Source organism: Myotis daubentonii, chromosome 1, assembly GCF_963259705.1.
Source record: "Myotis daubentonii chromosome 1, mMyoDau2.1, whole genome shotgun sequence".
Taxonomy (NCBI): domain Eukaryota; kingdom Metazoa; phylum Chordata; class Mammalia; order Chiroptera; family Vespertilionidae; genus Myotis; species Myotis daubentonii.
Window position 1 is genome coordinate 203,733,760 of NC_081840.1, and position 19,562 is coordinate 203,753,321.

General features: G+C 46.0%; 1 protein-coding gene across 1 annotated transcript in view; it reads left to right on the plus strand.

The window, feature by feature from the left end:
- Window positions 1-8,563: 8,563 nt before the first annotated feature.
- Window positions 8,564-19,562, plus strand: part of CORIN (corin, serine peptidase) — a 217,925-nt gene continuing 206,926 nt past the window's right edge. The window contains exon 1 of the mRNA XM_059671920.1: window positions 8,564-9,017. Within this exon, the coding sequence (XP_059527903.1) occupies window positions 8,946-9,017 (72 nt within the window). The 5' untranslated portion in view covers window positions 8,564-8,945. The remainder of the gene's footprint in view (window positions 9,018-19,562) is intronic.

Genomic DNA, 19,562 nt, shown 5'->3' on the forward strand with positions numbered 1-19,562 from the left:
TTTGTAATCCAGAATATTTATTATTATCTGAAATATTCAGGAACCTGTAGGTTTAGGCTAGGTATTAGTATCAATGCATGAAAAACTCCAAAATTTGAGTTTATTATTAGCAAAATATAGTAATTGATAGATAGTAAAAAGTGGTAGAAATATATTTTAAACAGAAGTACAAAGAAGGATTTTTAAATTTTGCTAAATTTAATTCAGTGGTTTTTTTTAAATGTCTTGTTGATTAGTCAAGTATTAGCTGGTGTCTAAAATTAAAGGGCACTCATTCCTTTCTTTATGGTTTTTGCGTTTTTGATTTTAGTTTTTTTTACTTTAACTTTCCCAGTTACTTTCTCAGTAACTCAGAGTTACTGAGTTGGTGTTTAAGCTGCTACTCTCAAGACATTACCTTACTCTGATCTAAAATGAATATTAGAGAATATGAACACAACTTGGTGTCTGCCTGGGAGCCTGTTTTCATGTATGCCGGAATGTTGGCCTACTAAACAAATCTGAAGCTTAGTTCATGTCTGTTTGTTGGGCTGCTGATCTTGTTAGGTTTTCTTTCTAAAAAAAGAAAGTAGTGAGCTGAGGAAGGGGTTTGAATGAGTGACACATTAAACTGCTGTTTTTTAATTTGCTTGGCTATTATCTCAGAGCTTAATTTACCCAAAGTCACACAGCTGTGTATTCATTTATTCAGTCAACAGATGTGTTTCCTCTGTGACAAAGGTACTTACTAGAAGGTAAGTGATCTTTCTCTTGGGGAGCTGCTACAGGAGTAGAAGAGATTTTAAAAAATGAATACATGTGTCATGTGTAATACATGGTATTAAAGAAATAAGAGAAATATTCCAGAAAGTGGTGAAAGGAGGGGTAGAAGGGCACTAGCTACTTTAGATTGGGAAAGTCCCTCAGGGATGGGTTCATTTCAGCTGTGACCTGAATGACCTTCACTTGAAGATCTGAGGGGAAAGTCTATGAGGGAGAGAAAGCAGAAAGTACAAAGTCCCTAAGTTGGCGAGATGCTTGGCATGGCCAAGCAACAGAAGGGTTGGTGTGGCTGGAGCTAGAGAATGAGAGGGGGAGAGAGTCCAGCCAGTTCATATAGTACTTAATAGACCATGGTAAGGAGTTGGGATTCTATTCTAGTCACAGTGGGCAGCACTAGGAGGTTTTAAATGGGAAATAGTTATTTTTTGTTTTTTAAAGATGGCTGGCTGGGGGATTGGGGAGACAAAGAACTTACATACTTACATGCATAGTCCATGGACACGGCAATAGGTGAAGACCTGGGCGGGGCGGGGGGCGGGATGTATGGGCTGGGAAGAGGGGGGAGGAAGAGGGGTGGGGAAATGGGAGATATCTGTAATAGTATCAACAATAAAAAATATATTTTAAAAAATACAGATGGCTGGCTGTTGTGTGGAGAAAAGACTAAGGGAGCAAGTGTAAAAGCAAGTGAGTTTTAAACAAACCTAAAAACTAAAAAGATGAGTTGGGAAGCAGTCTAGGCTGGAGTGGCTAGTGGTACTCAGATTCAAAGATACACGCCTCCAATTTCCACAGTTCCCTGTTGCCCAGAGCGAGTGGCATGAGGATGCTGCAGAAACCACTGCACGATGTGCAGAAGGGGAATGAATGAGACTGGAGTTTTTAAAGGTCAAAATGAGGTTAAATTTGGTGTAAACACACTAATTTGTTCTGAGGGAAATAAAGCAATACATGTCCTTTTCCCTTCTATCTGAGTCTATTGGAGAAGGCATGGAAAAGGTTTTCAAGTAGCCACTAAGAATAGGTAAAATTGACTGATGGCCTTAATTTCCTATTTTGTGACACTAAAAAAGTTTATTAACTTACTACTTGAAGTTTGTGGAACGTTTATATTGAAATCTTTAAAGTTTTTCAGTTTAAACACTTTCTCAGAATGGCAACACCTAGTTTTTGTATTTCAATTAATTTCACCAAAGTCTAAATTAAATCCAGATAATTCCAAATGATTTGGTATGTTCTTTGCTGAAATTGCCAAAGGAACTTTATTGAACAAAAACACTGAAAACTTGCTTTTTGCAAAGAAGTCTGATGCTTGAACTTCACGGCTATGAATGTTAAAATTTTTAAGCACAGGTAAGCATCTGTGGTAGTGTTTAAAGATGTCCTGTAACAATTGTTTGGCTCTCTGTGTAATTTTATTTTTTTTTAAATTTATTGTTGAAAGTATTACAGATGTCCCCTTCGTTTTTGTTCTTCTGATTGTCCCCCTCTGCCCCTCACTCGCCCCTCCCAAGCCTTCACCACACTATTGTTGTGTTCATGGCCTATACATATATGCATATAAGTCCCCGTTTATCTCTCCCCTCCCACCCCACATTCTGCTGAAATTCATCAATCTGTTTCATGGTTCTATGTCTCTGGATCTATTTTGTTCATCAGTTTACTTTGTTCATTAGATTCCACATATGAGTGAGATCATGTGATACTTATTTTTCTCTGTCTTACTCCGCTTATCATACTCTAGGTCCATCCACGCTGTTGCAAATGGTAAGAGATCCTTTTATTTTACCGCTGCATAGTATTCCGTTGTTTGAATGTACCAAATCTTAGCTATTGTAACGTGCGCTGCTGTGAACATAGGGGTGCATACTTTCTTTCTGATTAGTGTTTTGGGTTTCTTAGGATATATTCCTAGAAGTGGGATCTGCCTATTCAGCCATCATTTTCTCCCCTCCTCTATATGTAATTTTAAATGACTCAGGTGACTCCTCCAGTTATTAATGTTTGCCCGTCCTGAGATGTCTAAGATCTGAAGCTAGAGTTGACATAAGGTAGTTATAAATGTGTCTCTTGTCCCGTCTGTGGAAGTTGCCCTCTTAATTGAGTGGCAGTGTTTAAACCTCCCTAGGCCTTGGCCTTTGGTCTGCCTATGAGGTTGATGATCTTCATAGAAGGAGGAAGCAGCAGAGTCCTGATCACTACCTCTAGAAGAGATGAGATTTTGGGAGAGATGGGAGGAGTTAGGGGTCTCTCTGCTCTCTAGAAACTTAAGGGACAAGAGAGACCAGGTGTCCATCTAAGAAACCATTTTCATGTATTTCAGAATCTCGGTCTATTGAGCAAGTTTAGGTCTGTTAACTGAGCTTCTGTCCTTGCTTTGTTTTCTTTCTAATTACTGTGGGGCATGTATTTAAATGGTGCTGTGAAGAATTACCCATTCACCACCTAAGGCTGAAATTCCACAGTTCAGTTTCATTTAGTTAAAATGCCTCTAGAGAGACATTCCCTCCCTACCCTTATCACCCTCATCTGGCCATTCTCTATCTTCACAGTATTTTCCCACAGAGCCCTAAACAGTACCTGTTATTGTATATGCATGTGTTTATTGCCTGTCTCTCTCACTGGATTGTAAGCGCTAGGAAGCCAGGGGTGTGGTTCTATTTACTGCTGGAACTTCAGAGTGGGGAACCATGCCTGGCCTCATAGTGGGTGCTGCCATAGCAAAATACCACCGTGTGGCTTGAAACAGCAGAAATTTATTCTCTTCCAGCTCACAAGTCCAGAAGTCCAAAATAAAAATGTCAGCAGGGTTAGTTTCTTCTGGATTCTGTTCCCTGCCCTTCTTCTAGCTTCTGGTTGTAGGTGTTAGTCCTTAAAGTTTTTTGGCTTGTAGACACATCACTCCAATCTCACCTCCATTTTCACATGTCTCTGTGTATCCTTTTCTGTCTCTTATAAAGACCCTCTCTGTACTTAGGGCTCATTCTATTCTGATATAATCTCATTTAGTAAATTACATCTGCAAAGACCCTATTTCCAAATAAGGAAAGTTAGTCTTAGGTTTCTGATGGACATTAATTTGGGAGAGGGGCACTATTCAACCCACTAAAATGCTCAATAAATATTTGATGGAGGAATGAATGAATGCACAGTGTAATTCTAGGCTTCAACTCCTTGGGCATTTTCCATTACTGTCTTAATAACTGTGCTACCTTCTGTAGAGGTTAAGAGGTCAGTTTAGTCCCAGAACGCTTGGGCTCCTAATTCTGGTTCTGTCATCTTCTAGTTGTGAGATCTTAGGCAGTTATTTAACTTCTGTAGGCCTCAGTTTCCTCTTCTTCAAAGTAGTAACAAGGAGAAATAAGAGTAAGTGTCCTGTAGGGCGTGGCTATAGGGTTAAGCCTCAGACTGACCTGTTGGCAAAGCCACAAATAAGTCCCAGGTTAGAGGGCACAGCCCTCTTAGCATAACTAGGCTGGACCTTATGACACCCCCTAGATCTTATCTGGGTAGCTATTGGGCTAAGGGAGATGCAGCAAGTGCTGCCAAAACAAGTGAAACTCACAAGAACATTGTAACTATGGTGACCACTACCTTGTTTACCTCTGGCTATAAAATAAAGGCTCAGCTTGCCTCTGGATCTCTCTCTGTGGCCTCAGCCAGCTTATTCTCTTTGTCATTTCTTCATCCATTTGCCGCACTCAGGCTTTCGAACCCTTGGCTGAGCTGGCTTGGCACAGTGTGCAATAAGTGTTAACTAATATTATGTGTCTGCAACTATTTAAAAACACTTTACATATTTAATCCCCATTATAGCCTATGAAGTGGGTATATCATTCTCATTTTAAAAACAGAGGAAACTAGGTTTATTTAAAGAATTAAAAACTGAGGAAATATATGTGTCATTTTGTGAAGTCCCTGGCACATAGTGCTGAGAAATTCTTTGCTATAATAATATACACTGGTGGCTTGGTTAATGAGAAGGTGTATTTTAATATTGCTGTTCACCCTTTCTCTATAATAGAAGTGTCAGCCAAATTCATGATCGACAATGACAGATGGAAACACACGTGTGTGATTGGCACCAGTGAGAGCTTTATATGTATTGCACATTCGCGAGTCAACTTAGCCTTTTATAGATATAGAATAAACTTGCTTAATTAGACCTGCTTTCTGATTTAGCTAAACTTTTTCCAGCCCAGCGAAGCACCCCAACTTCTCTTTCAGGTAATTGTCAGCAACACAGCAATAAATATCAACATGAAGCCGATTGTTATTATTATAGATCACACAGGGAGAACAAAGGGTAAAATATTTAACCGCAGCAGTGTTTGACTATATTCTGCACAGTGAGAAAAACTGAAGTCATTTTCAAGGTCCACCATTTCTTACTTCTTTTTAATCGGGTCGTTTCTAAGCTTTCTAAATCTCCGTTTTCCAGCTAATGAAAAGAAAATAGGATTCCACCGAGTCTCCTATCTACCTACTCCAGGATTTCTGTGAAGGTCAAATGAGATGAGGCATGGGGAAACGCTTCACAGACATTTGGTTACAGTGTAAGATGTTTGCACCTGGCTGTAAAACAAGTCATGTTCCTGGGCTGAAGAGACTGCAAGGAGGCTAGTTGTCGCTAAGGATAGGAAGCTTGGCATTGCAATGTGACATCATTACCTGGTGCCCACAGCCATAGTTTCTGGGCTGGGCTGGGCTGTGGACCGCATTTTGCTCCATGGGGTCTTGGCAGCTTTGGCTGTGATTTGGTGGTGTGTTGCTCTGGGGTGGTGACGGTCCCTGTGTCCCACTTGGGGAAAACCGAGTGTTGCTTTGTGGACACCAGGTCTGCCATGCCATTTCTCTGTAAATTGCCAGTGTGCGTCACAGCAGCTCCTACATTGAGCGTCTGCCCCCTGGTGGTCAGTGTGCATCATAGCAACTGGTCAGACACTTAGACTATTAGCCTTTTATATAGAGAGATGTGACTTAATCTCATAACCTCAAGACTTCTCTTACAAATTTATTCAGAATCAGAACAAAATTATGAAATGAGACACCTCAGTTTTTGCTCATATGATCATTGTTGTTGAGAGGGTACTATTCCTGGGAAGACCAGCAGGATGGTGGCCAAAGGTAGGGGCATTTAGGTGGTCACATTACAGTATGGGGCCTCAGCGCTGGGGGAAACTAGCACTGGGGTGTGAGGGTGCTAAAAGTACAATTCCTTTGAAACTTGTTATGGGCCTGTTCTTATTACCTTTCCCCCCATGACTACTCTGGTATATTAGAGTAGGGGATTGATGTCCCAGAAAAATGATACACAGCAAACAGAATGTCCACACGGGCTACTTTGATCATGTTTCCATGTGCCGGAAGATACTGCTTCCGATACTGTGTTGTTTTCACCTTTTGATTAAACTCCTCTCCCTGCAACAGGTAAATGTCCAATTTACTTGTTTTTTGCTTTGTTCTTTAATTTTTTCAATTTAAACGCTTTGCATTTTTAGATCTCAGCTAAAAAATATCACATTCTAACTCCTTAAAGCCAGGCACACATTAATTGCAAGTATTTTCGTAGTTTATGTATTTTTGTGTTATGTATTTCACTAGACTGAGGGTGGGAACTCTATTTTATTCATCTGGCAGCTAGCAAATCCTAAGTGTTTTCTGAATGAATAGCTAAATAGATAAGCCAAGGGGTAACAGACCTGTTTTAGCCGCTGCTCACCTGTTACCATCCCTGGGTTCTGACTGCTTTTCTGAGATGTCTCTGTCTTGTTTTAAGACTGCCTTTACTTGTAGTACTGACCTCTGACTTGGTCTGCAATATGATATGTAACCAAAATTTGGTGTAAAATCACCCTTTCCAGAGGTCTATTCACTGCCTATAAATTAATTTTTCCATAAATATATGCTTTTTTCTCTTAGCTCATCTAATTATTTTGGATATATGCTTGACATACTAGATGATAAAAGTTTCAAAGGCAAGAAATGTTTCTTTTTGTAAAATTAAAGTATTTTAAGAAACTGGATGATGGTTGTCACTTTAACTAGAAAAGCAAATGGGCAAAAAAAAATTTAAGGAATAATTGAGATAGTCAAATTTTGAGACTTCTAACATTTTTGTGATTTCTTACATTATAAAGGTTGTTGCAAAGAATATAAAAATAGCTGTTTACCCTCATGCAAAAAGTATCTCAAATATTCACTCTGGTGCTTTTGCTAACTAGAACTGGGTGGGGTTTCTTGCTAAAAGGAAGTCTAAGGAATGCTTTTTTACTGCATCAGTGCAGTCAGCTTTAGTTCTTAGAAGAACGCAGTACAGTTGTGGATAGAAGGGAAGACTTATCTCCAGTCTTTCTCAAATTTGCTTTTTAGCTACTTTATTTCACAGTTCCCGTAGCACTTCCACCAGAGGGCAGCACGTGGAAGAGAAACGAGGTGAAATAGAAATTTATACTTGTGTTCAGAGTGCCTGTGCAAACCCTGAGGATTGAATCCAACCTCACCTTATAAGCAGCTAGTGTGGCCCAGGAAGACTCAGGATTTGCTCACGGTAGAGCTGGCAGATAAATCACCCAGGCTCTCGATATTTCAGGCTGCTGTCCCTGTGGGGATGCCCTGTGATGAGGCAGGATGGTAGCAAGAACACAGCCCCTGGGGAATCCCAGCTCAGCACTTGCTAGCTGTGTCAACTTAGGCTGGCTACTTCGACTCCCTAAATCTTTTCATCTCTCAAATAGTAATAGTACCTACCTCATAAAGTGGTACTAAAAGAGAATACTTGCAAAGCTGGCCACTAAAAGTTTAATTTTTGTGAGTTATGGTAAACTTGTCAGGTATTGGACTTCAACTCTGATGTTTGGAACACTGATGGAATCAGCATTTCAACTATTGTAGTATATACACATGCAATGTTTTCCACTTTCTCATCATTTCAGAAACAAAATTTTGTAAGTTCCCTTTCCCCCACTGTAACATTCAAGGGACAGGTGTCCGATACATACATACATACTATGCATGTCCTCTTCCAGAATAATGGCGATGGGTTCATTCAATAACCTCATGAGTAATTTTGGCCATTTCCATTAGATCTTGACTCACGTTGGATGAAAAAATCATTTCTAAGAAAAACGCAATGTCTTTTTTTGCCAAACATTTGACCACTGTCTGGGGCTTCCAATGAAAACTAGTCTTTACCTGCCGTGCCCTCCTTGGTTGCCTGAGGAGTGGCTGCCAGTGAAACAAAAAGGGCGCAGACCTGGGTCCCTAGGTGCAGCTGCGGGGCGCTCCCTGCGGGAAATCCCAGCCAGGTCTGTGGAAGCGGGCTGGTTCTCCCTGTCCCTGCAGCTTCGGCGTGGTCTAAGGCAGTCTTCACTAAACGTAAGTCAGAAGGCAAGTTTCCATTTGTTAGTGCAAACAGTGCTCGCCCTGGGGACGTTAAACCTTTTTAAAGACGAACTTGGCCTTTAACTGCCAAGTGCCTATGGTTATTTTGATTTTTACGTGGCTGCGCTCTGTCTACTAGGAAAGGGTCTAGGACAGCGTTTCTCAACCTGTGGGTCGTGACCATCAGAAAACACACATAGCATATCAGATACTTACATTATGATTCATAACAGTAGCAAAATTACAGTTATGAAGTAACAACGAAAATAATTTTATGGTTGGGGGTCACCACAACATGAGGAACTGTATTAAAGGGTCGCGGCATTAGGAGGGTTGAGAACCACTGGTCTAGGATGTGATAAGGTGGTTTTGGAGAGCCCGGGAGTCATTCCTTTGCTCCCAATGACTCTGTCTCATGCAGCCAAACTTTCCCGTCTCATCTCTTTCCTGCTGCCATCGCGAGGTGTGAGCTTGAGGTGTGTGCAGTGGAGGGTGGGGGAGGGGGCAGCATTTCGCTTGGCTTCCGTCTGCCCCTAAGGGTAACTTTTTTGAATGCGAAGAGGTGGGGTGGCGGGGGATCTGTCATTAAGGGTTCCTATGGGTGGGACGCGGAGACGGGAGTGAGGAGGGAGTGGCCCGCGGGTGGGATCTGTGGAGCAGACAAAATGTGGGGCCTCGTCCCTTGAAGTTCAACTTGTCTCTTCCTGAGCGAGGAGCAAGGCGTCCGTAGTTCTCTCCCAGGGGCACGGAAAGGAGAGCAAAGCGACCAAGATAAGAGTGAACAGAGGAAAAAGCGAGACATGTTCTCCATGAAACAGTCCCCTGCCCTCGCTCCGGACGAGCGCTACCGCCGAGCCGGGGCCCCGAAGCGGGTAAGATCCACGAATCGCGCTCTGTGGGCAAACAGGTCGGTTGACCTCTCAGTCGGGATGAATTCAGGGTTAACCCCTCCTGCCGCTCGCCCCCTCCTCCCCTTGGTCGCCACCTTCTTTCCCCACCTTTCGTGAGCTTTCCTGGCCCCTCGCTCAGCATCCGGTCCTGCAAGCAGTCCCAGGGCGCACGGTCCTCTCCCCGGTCCTCTCCCCGGGTGCCCAGCGTCAGGGACCCTCCCCGGGTCCAGGGCAGGGTCTCCAGGTTCAAGTCAGGTCAGTCCGGAGACCCGCTCTCTCTCCGCTCTCCTAGCGGAGCAATGCCGAGTCCCCCCTCCTCCCTGCGAGGTCCACACATCCACGGGACTCGCGGGCACCTGGGGGGGATGCTGAAGGAGTTGTCGGGAGCGGCCCCTGGGGACCCGGCTTCCTCTCTGCGTGGCGCTGATGACTCCCGGCCTCCGTGCGGACTGCGCAGCCGGCTTGCCTGCCCCAGACGCCGGCCTCCTTCAACCCGGGTGCGCGTCTCGTCTTGTCCCTCTTGGAACCGGGAATGGCGCTGGGTTTCCCTACAACCGGCTGGTGCCCGGAGACCACCGGACCCTTCTGAGTGCTGGCACCTCAGAACCGGTTCCACTTGCAGGGCGCCGGGGGTCCCTGCTGCCCTGCGCGCACACTTTGTCTCGGGCGCACACCTGGCCAGGCACCCCCGTCGCTGGTCGCCGAAGGGCGCCGATTCAGAGCGGCTCCGGGTTTGGCGAGCTCCGATTCTGCTGGCGAGAGGAAAGGTGGGGAGGCGCACCCGATGGCCCGCACTGCCCTTCGCCTCCGGAACCGGCTCTGGTTTGCAGCTGCCCTTCTTCAGTGTTAGGAAGGTCCCTGCTGTGCAGAGCCAGGTGCGGTGACCGCTCGGTGCGGAAGGGAGTGCGGGCCGCGCGGGCGGGAGGACGGTGGTGCGCGGGATCTGGCGGGACTGATCCCCAGCTCCCGGGCGGTGGCGGACGCCGCACTCCCGGCGCCACCCACCCTCTGGGGCCGGTGGATGGCGGTGCAGGCGCTTTTTGCTCGGCAGGTAGTTCCCGGGACCCAGCCTTGGGCGCTCGCTCGCCGTGGGGAGCTCCTCAGGGAAGCAGGGGGCTGGGCATTCCCAGGGAATCTGTCCCAGCAATGCATTCAGTGATACTTTCCTTCCGCGGGGAACTCCTGAAAACAGCGCACTGCAAAGACAGCTCTGGTATGACTCTTCCCCTATCCACAGTGGTAGTTTGTAGGATTTTTTGTTGTTTGTTTTTTGTAATTTAAGGATAGAAGCCCAGAAACAGAGCCAAGTCAAAATTTACTGGTGATCACTATCCACAGACAGACATTTTAGCTGAAGGTGCTGACATGAAAGATGCTGCAAAACATTCATTGTGGCATCATCCAGAGAGAATGAGAAGGAACAATGCATTTTTTTTTAAGTTACAAATTTGTCAGTCACAGCATTCGCCGGCGTGTTAGTGTTATTTGGTGCCTGTAGTTTTTGTTGTGCAAAAGGGAAGCTAAAAATCAGTCCTGGAAACCAGGTTCCTGGGGGTAGAGCGGTCAGAGGAGATGTCTGCCTGGACATGTGTGAGTCTGGGCTGAGCGGCCAGGTTTTCCATGGAATCCTTTCCACTGAGAGTCGTGCTCCAGTGTAGAGTTATTTGGGTGTAGAATCACATAAACCTCAAAACCTCAAGATGCTGGAAAGCTTTATTTAGGGGAAGAGGGCTCTTCCCAGAGGTTCCTTGTAGGGTTGGATTACAGTTCCGTGATGACAGACTCTGTTAACCTGCCAGGAGGTTAAACAGACAAGGGTTGCCTTATTAATCTCACCAAGTATATTTCCAGGCACAGTGAAACTTTTTAAAAAAGATGCGAAATTCATCACATCAGAAATCTTCCTCTTAGTGCTGCAGAAACCTCCACAGCAAGAGCTCAGAAGGCATCGGTGCCTCCAGCACAAACCAGCTGAGCTTTTGTTTGGGGAGGGTCACGTTCCTGCCATGGCTTCCTTTGGATTTCAGCGCTTGCTGGCTTTATGGCCCTCCGTTGCCCTTCTCCATTGCTGCGGACAAACAGGAGGTTGCAGGAGAAGACTAGCCCGGGATCTCCAGAGAATTAGCCTCGCCACTCTCCGAAGCCTGCATTACAAATCTCCACAATGCTAGTGAGGTACTCTGCTGACCATCTCCCTCCTTCCCTGACCTCCAACCCCCCTCCACATGGAGAGATGCATGGCCTCAGGGTTTCTGCATGGCTCTGCCGCTGGTGGGACAGGCGCTCCCGGATGATTAAAGCTGTGATTGAGCATTTTTGCTGACTGTGTCCAAGGGAGAAAGGGTTCTTCAATGTGCCACTTCTGCCTTAGAAAGTTAGTCAGCAAGGATGCATTCATGCGTCCTGTTTGCTCCATTGTTGTTCTTGGCATTCCAGTTTGTCTGCCCAGGTGGAGAATGGGGCTGGTTGGCTAAAGGATACGGACCTGTATAGAATACTGGATCCACACTAAGCACTCAAGGACACCTCCCCCCAGACTTACCCGTTCCTCACAATCTACTCAGACAGGTGCACACAGGTATACACACACTTTTGTGTTTAGAGTGTGCAGAGAGGGTGGGAATGGAGGAAATCACAAGAGTGAAAAGGTGCCATAGGTGAGATGCCTTGGTGGAGAGCATGGATTTTGGTGTCAAAGCCTAATCCAAATCTCTTAGAAGCTGCAAGACACTGAGCAAGTCAATCTGGTTGAGCTTTGATTTCCTTATCCAGCCAATGGGGGTGATACTACTGACTATCTCTAAGGACACTGAGAGGACTAGGAAATACTTATGTCCTAGAAACACTATATTTAGCAGTTGTACATTCTGTGAAGGCTCCCTAACCTGTTAGTAATTATGGAGCTGTCTCATCCCAGACGCAGCGAGTCTCCCGGGCCTTTCTCCTCAGCCAGCCTTCTGCGACTCTAAAGCTGTGCTGTCCAAGAGTGTAGCTGCTCGGCACTGAAATTAATCACAATTGCATCAAATTAAAAATTGGGATCTTCAGTCTCACTAGTCACACTTCAAGTGCTCAATAACCACGTGGACCAGTGGTCACTGCGTTAGGTGTAGACAGAACATCTCCTTCGCTGGGATGTTCTCTCAGAGCTGTCTTTCACTTGAGTGATCATTTCGCTGGACTCTCAGGTGATAAAAGTTTTCTTAGCCAACACCTCCCTTTCCTTCTTTTGCAATGCCAGGGCATTTGTTGAAGGTTAAATGGCTAGATTCATTTATACATCAGCCAACAAATGTGTATCAGTCATAAAACCCTTGGGAAGTCTCCCCTCACCTTGATGATTTTTGCTAACGTATGGTTCTTTCCCCTTCATGATTAGCTCTATGGCAGAAACACTGATATAATAGAGGGAGAATTTATCTTCCCCATTTACCCTTGCATGTTGTATCGTTTTTCACAAGAATGACAATACTAGAATACGAGGCTCAATGTTTGGGTCAGATTCTACTGGGAGTGTTCGATTTCTTCTAAACGAATTAGATTCGAAACTATTTCTCTCCATAGGACCCCTTCCTGAACTTGTCATCATTTGACAGACTATATATGTTACTTCTCACTTCTGGTTATTTTCTGTCTCCTCCCACTCTAAGTATGAACTCCAAGGAGGCAGAGGTTTTCCATGTTTGTTCATTGCTGGAAGAGTGTCTGGCACTTAGTTGGTACCTATTAACAATGTGTGAGTGATGACTGTGCAGAAGTACATTTGTAACTAGCTAAGAAAGATAACTGCTGTATTAGCTTCCTAGGGCTGCTGCAGCAAATTACCACAAACCGGTTGGCGTAAAACAACAGGAATTTATTTGCTCACAGTGTTGTAGGCTACAGGTTCAGAATCAAGTTCCTTGGCGTGGGAAGAGCCCCCCCTCCCCCCTCTTAGCTTCCGGTGCTTGCTGGAAATCCGGGGCTTTCCTTAATTGTAGCTGCCTCACTCCGATCTCTGCCTTCTTAGTCATGTATCCTTCTTCCCTGTCCCACATGTTCGTTCTCTTTATAAAGACACCAGTCATATTGGACTTAGGGCTCACCCTGACCCACTATGACCTCACCCTAACGAATTACAAAGGCAAAGACTCTGTTTCCAAGTCAGGTCACATTCATGTCACAATCCATGTGACACGAATTTTGGGGACGCTACTGAAGCCAGTGCAGATGCATAGATCCTTTCCCTATCTCCATTCCTTACCCCCTAGGGCTTATTCTGTTTCCGGGACTTTGCTAAATGCACTTGAGAGCAAGCACAGTCCACAACACTTATTATTTGTACAGTCACCGTGCAGGTGGGCAGATCACGTGTGGTTTCCTCGTGGGCGCGGAGTGCAGGGGCTGCTCACCTTTGGGTTGCTGCATCAGTTGCCCTGTCCTGAGCCTGTCACTGTGTCCAGTCCCAGCTCCTCTCTCTTCTGACTTTTCTGTCTGCCTGACCCCGAGCATTCTGCAGCCCTGTTTGCTCAGCGCAGAGCTCAGCTGAAGGTGCCCAGGAATTCTGTTTGCCTCTCAGCCAAATGCTGGCAGTTACCCCATGAGCTCACCTGATGGCAGCTGTTTGAATATTCTCCTACGGTACATGTCTGCGTGTCCAAACCATCAGAGTGGGTGGTGACAAGCACGGTGCTAATGTGAGATAGGACCAGAGGACCCAGGTGGCCCTGCTGGGGATCCATCTTGTCCTCGCGTCTCAGCGCTGAAACTGTCAGCACTCAAGAGGAGCAAGGCCAGTGAGCCAACAGGCTGGCTTAGCAGGAGGGCAGGAAACATAGGGGTGAGTTGGGAGGACCACTTTGGTGCCACTAGTTTGTGCTTATCCCAGGGCCCCTTCAAACCTTCAGGCTGACAGCTCTGTTTGCAGAACTTGGCAGAGTTTTAAAGAACAGACCTGGTGCAGCTATGAAAGTAAATGTCAGTCTGTCCAAACCCATGAAGGTCATGCTGCTAGTGTCACCGCAAAGAGCACCCGGAAATCTTAATCTGGGGCTCTGTGAATCCCATGAGTCAGAAAAAATCTCTATGAACAGTTCAGTGTGAATTTTTCTGTCTCGGGCACCAAAACACCCCGAGAAGTTACGAGCCATGGGTGAGACCTAACTAACTTCAACTCATGCGAATTCAGTGACATAGGCTGGCCAAAAAGATTCCTTCATTTAGTCAGCAAACATTTGGGTGCTGGCACAGTTTGGGGACTTGTTATCCACCAGCGAACAAATAAAGATTGTGCATGTGGGAAGCTCCGTTTCTAACTCGGTGATGAGCACCGTGTCAGGAGTGAGGGGAGGGAGAGGACTACTGCAGTCTTATACGCCACTGGCCTGCAGTGAGAGCCAGAGAAGAGAAGGGAATCTGCTGTTACTCTCCGGGTGCCTTTTTAAATGTTTATTTATTTACTAGAGGCCCGGTGCACAAAAATTTGTGCACTCGGGGCAGGGGGGTGGGTAGGTTCCTCAGCCTGGCCTGTGCCCTCTCACAGTCTGGGACCCCTCGGGGGATGACCACCTGCTGGCTTAGGATTGGGCCTAAGCTGGCAGTCAGACATTCCTTTGGCAGTCTGGGAGCCCTTGGGGGATGTCCACTTGCCAGCGGGGAGCAGGCCTAAGCTGCAGTCGGATATCCTTAGCACTGCTGAGGAGGTGGGAGAGGCTCCCACCACCACCGCTGTACTGGCAGCCGTCAGCCTGGCTTGTGGCTGAGCAGAGCTCCCCTTGTGGGAGTGCAATGACCACCAGGGGGCAGCTCCTGTATTGAGCATCTGCCCCCTGGTGGTCAGTGTGTGTCATAATGACCAGTCATTCCCAGTCGTTCTGCTGTTAGGGTAAATTTGCATATTACCCTTTTATTATATAGGAGTGCCTGGCCAGCCTGGGTGAGGGGCTGATGGCTGTTTGCAGGCTGGCCACAGCCCCTTCAGGGTGGGGGTCCCCACTGGGGTGCCTGGTCATCCTGGGTGAAGGGCTGAGGGCCATTTGCAGGCTGGCCACAGCCCCTTCAGGGTGGGGGTTCCTGCTGGGGTGCCTGGCCAGCCTGGGTGAGGGGCTCATGGCTGTTTGCAGGCTGGCCACGGCCCCCAGCCACCCAAGCTTCCAGTGGAGGCTGGCTGGAAGCAGGTATCTGGGATTTATTTGTCTTCTATAATTGAAACTTTGTTGCCATGAGCAGAGGCCACAGCCAGCTCAGGGCTGGCGGGAAGCTTGGCTTCCTCCATCGCCTGGGCAACCAAGCCTCCTGCTTGCTCCAGCTCCATGGCTGCTGGCTGCCATCTTGGTTGGGTTAATTTGCATATAGTTGCTCTGATTGTCTGGTGGGTGTGGTTTGGGGCATAGCGAAGGTATGGTCAATTAGCATCTTTGTCTTTTATTAGTTTAGACTAGTGTCCCAGTGCACAGATTCATGCACATTGAAAGGAAATTAATTGGAAGAAATATTTTAATATTGCTATTCATGTCTTGCTAATGAAAAGAAAATAGGATTGTACTGAGTCTATCTACCTATTCCAGGACTTCTGTGACGATCAAATAAGATGTGGCATGGGAAAAAGCTTCACAAACTTTTGATTAAACTGTAAAATGTTTGCACCTGGCTATAAAGCAAGTTGGATTCCTGGGCTGAAGAAACTCCAAGGAGGCTAGTTGCTAGGGAGAGGAAGCCAGGAGTTGCTACATGACGTCATTACCAGGTGCCCACAGCCACTGTTTTCGGGCTGGGCTGGCTTTGGGCCGCATTTTGTGCCATGGGTCTTGACAGCATTGGCTGCGTTTTGGTGGGGTGTTGCTCTGGGGTGGTGGCAGGGCCTGTGTCCCACTTGGGGGAAGCCGAGTGTTGGTTTGTCGGTGCCAGGTCCGTGTGTGGTTTATTTTTAAATGGCCAGTGTGCATCATGGCAGCTCTTGCATTGAGCATCTACCTCCTGGTGCTCAGTGTGCGTCATAGCTACTGATCAGACGGACGACACTTAGCCTTTTGTATTTATAGATTTTAATTCTCACCCGAGGATATTTTCCCTTTTTTTTTTTTTTTTTTTTTTTTGGAGAGAGTGGAAGAGAGAGGGAAAGACAGAGAGAAATATCGATGTGAGAGAAACACATCAATTGGTTTCCTCCTGCATGTGCCCTGACCAGAGCTCTGGGCTGTGGAGGAACCTACAACTGAGGTATGTGCCCTTGATTGGAATCGAACCCAGGACCCTTAGGTCTGCAGGCTGACACTCTATCCACTGAGCCAGACTGGCTAGGGCCCAGGTGTCTTTTATCCGTATTCATCCTGCAGTCCTATGTCATCCTGTGTGTAAGGATCCGTGCCTCTTTGTCCCTAACCTCAGGCCAGCTAGTTAATCTGATGCTCCACGGGTGAACCCGATCCGCCTTTGGAAAAACTGACCCTGTGGGATTTACTGACAGAAGCTACATTGGTCTCCAGTGTGGCACTTTCCGAAGGATTTTCAAGGATTATTGCCTGTGCCTGATTTTCACCCTCGCATGCCTGTTTCAGAGCCTTATCCTGCAAGAGAGATGCCGCTCTCTCTAGTGTGGTTTGGAAATCAAAGCTGAATGGTTTTAATATTTCTCTGTGATCCTTTAAAACAGTGGTTCTCAACCTTCTGGCCCTTTAAAACAGTTCCTCATGTTGTGACCCAACCATAAAATTATTTTCGTTGCTACTTCATAACGGTAATGTTGCTACTGTGATGAATCGTAATGTAAATATCTGATATGCAGGATGGTCTTAGGCGACCCCTGTGAAAGGGTCGTTTGACTCCAAAGGGGTCGCGACCCACAGGTTGAGAACCGCTGCTTTAAAACCATTTGGTCCAAGTTGAACAACATCAGAAAGGGAGTTCTAGTCTTTGTCTGATGCTAAATTGCCGTGAGACTTCACAGAAAGCAGCGAACCCTTTAGCTCCCGGTTTCTGTGTCAAATGGGGTGGTTGGACTAGACACCCTCCCAGGGCCTTCCCAGGTCTGAAATCTGAAATCTGAAATCTGAATGTGGCAGAGAAAACGAGCAGCACGTGGTACCCTTTCACTTTCCTTTTCCTCCTCCCCTGCCAAGCGTTGGGCAGTGCTGCCTGGGGTAGGGGCATCACCGAGGACCTTGGTTTGCTTCTCTTTTCCTGGGTCTTTGCTAATCCTTCTTACAGCGACTCTCTGCTAAACTGCAAAACTGCCTGTTCAACCCCAAGGAAGACTGATCAGAAGAAATCTGACCACCAGAGCCCAGGTTTGTCTGGGGCGTCTTCTCTGTGTGTAAGTCAGAGCCGAGCATTTGACCCGTGCCTGCAACTGGGTGTGTGTGTGTATGTGGTGGTGGTGGTGGTGGGGTGGGGTGGTGGTGGAGGACAGGCAATCCCTGGTGTTGGGGGCTTTCCAGCAAGTGGCCCAGAGTCAAGCTGGGAGCCAGGCACGCCTCTGGTGCAGCTGGGCAGGAGTTTGATGCAGGATAAAACCTTCCTTAAATAGCCAGGCAGGACATCGCCCTCTGCAGTCAAAGTTGAAACGTAATGAGAATGTGCTCAGAGTAGTCAAGGGACAGAATTTTCAGGTAAAGAGTAAGAATTCTGGGATCTTTGAAATTTGGGAAGATTGAAGGGAAAACAACAACAAACCCTCAGGAAATAGAGTGAGCCTGACCAAACCATTAACCCCACGCCCGGAAAAATCCTCAAGGCAGCCCTGGGTGCCAAGGGCTCGGGTTCTTGTTCATCACTAATTAGTTGGGTTCATTTCTTTTAGGCTCAGCTCCCTTCTCTGAAAAATGGGGACACTATCCCTTTCACAGGGTTGTGACCAAGGATTTAGTGAAATAACGCTTTATGAAGGTGCTTTGTAAGAACACGAGTTGCTGGATAAATGTGTGAGCTTTGCTTTTTTTAAAATATATTTTTTATTGATTTCAGAGAGGAAGGGAGAGGGAAGGAGAGAGAGAAACATCAATGATGAGAGAGAATCATTGATCGACTGCCTTTTGCAATGCCCCTTACTGGGGACTAGTTCATAACCCGGGCATGCGCCCTGACTGGAATCAAACCTTGACCTCTTGGTTTATAGGTTGACGCTCAACCATTGAGTCTCTCAGGTTGGGCTTGGGCTTTGCTTTTTTTTTCTTTTTAATCTAGCGAAGAATTTCATTTTTTCACATCCTTAATGTAATAATATCCCTCTTGATTTGAAACCTCAGTTGCTCTCCCTAGAGAAGGTTGAAAGAAGAGATGTTGCTTTCAAGGTCGAGACTCCAATATAAGTATGAGTCAGACAAAAGTAAGACAATTGAAATTTAATACCATCCTGCTTCCCTTTTGGTCTCTAGTATCACCGTCCAACGGAAATAATGTCAGCCACATGTGAATTTAAAGCTCACTGGTAGCTACATTTGAAAAGCAAAAAGAACTAGATCAGTGTGATTTTAATAATTTATTTAATTCAACATATCTAACATTTTAGAATTTTAACATGAAATGAACATTATTAGTGAAATATTTTACTTTCCTTTTTCTCATGCTCAGTCTTTACATTCCAATATTCTTACAGCATGACCCAGTTCAGATGAGTCACATTACAAGTACTCAATAATCACCATGGCTCATGTCTACCATAGAACATGGTATAGAGCAGCGGTTCTCAACCTGTGGGTCGTGACCCCTTTGGCAGTTGAACGACCCTTTCACAGGGGTCGCCTAAGACAGTGATGGCGAACCTTTTGAGCTCGGCGTGTCAGCATTTTGAAAAACCCTAACTTAACTCTGGTGCTGTGTCACATATAGAAATTTTTTGATATTTGCAACCATAGTAAAACAAAGGCTTATATTTTTTATATTTATTTTATATATTTAAATGCCATTTAACAAAGAAAAATCAACCAAAAAAATGAGTTCGTGTGTCACCTCTGACACGCGTGTCATAGGTTCTCCATCACTGGCCTAAGACCATCCTGCATATCAGATATTTACATTATGATTCATAACAGTAGCAACATTACAGTTATGAAGTAGCAATAAAAATAATTTTATGGTTGGGTCACAACCTGAGAAACTGTATTTAAAGGGCCAGAAGGTTGAGAACCACTGGTATAGAGTCACAAGGCATGTGGCAGTTTGAATATGACCCCTTGACCCCCCCCCCCCCCAATATATCCATGTCTTAATCCCCAGGACCTGTAAATCCACCTTACATGGCAAAGGGACTTTGCACATGTGGCTAGTTAAGGATTTGAGATGGGAGATTACCCTGGACAATCTGCGAGGGCCTGATGTAATCACAATGTCCTCATAAGAGGGAGGCAGGCAGGGCCGGAGTCAGAGGAGAAGGCAATGAGGAGATGGATGCAGAGATGGGAAGAGATATGCTTTGAAGAGGCAGGATGGGCCACCAGCCCAGGGGCAGACAGGCAGTCACTGGAAGCTGACAAAGGCCAGGAAAAGATCCTCCCCTCAGAGCCTGCACACAGGATGCAGCCCTGACCACACTGACTCTAGCCCAGTGACACG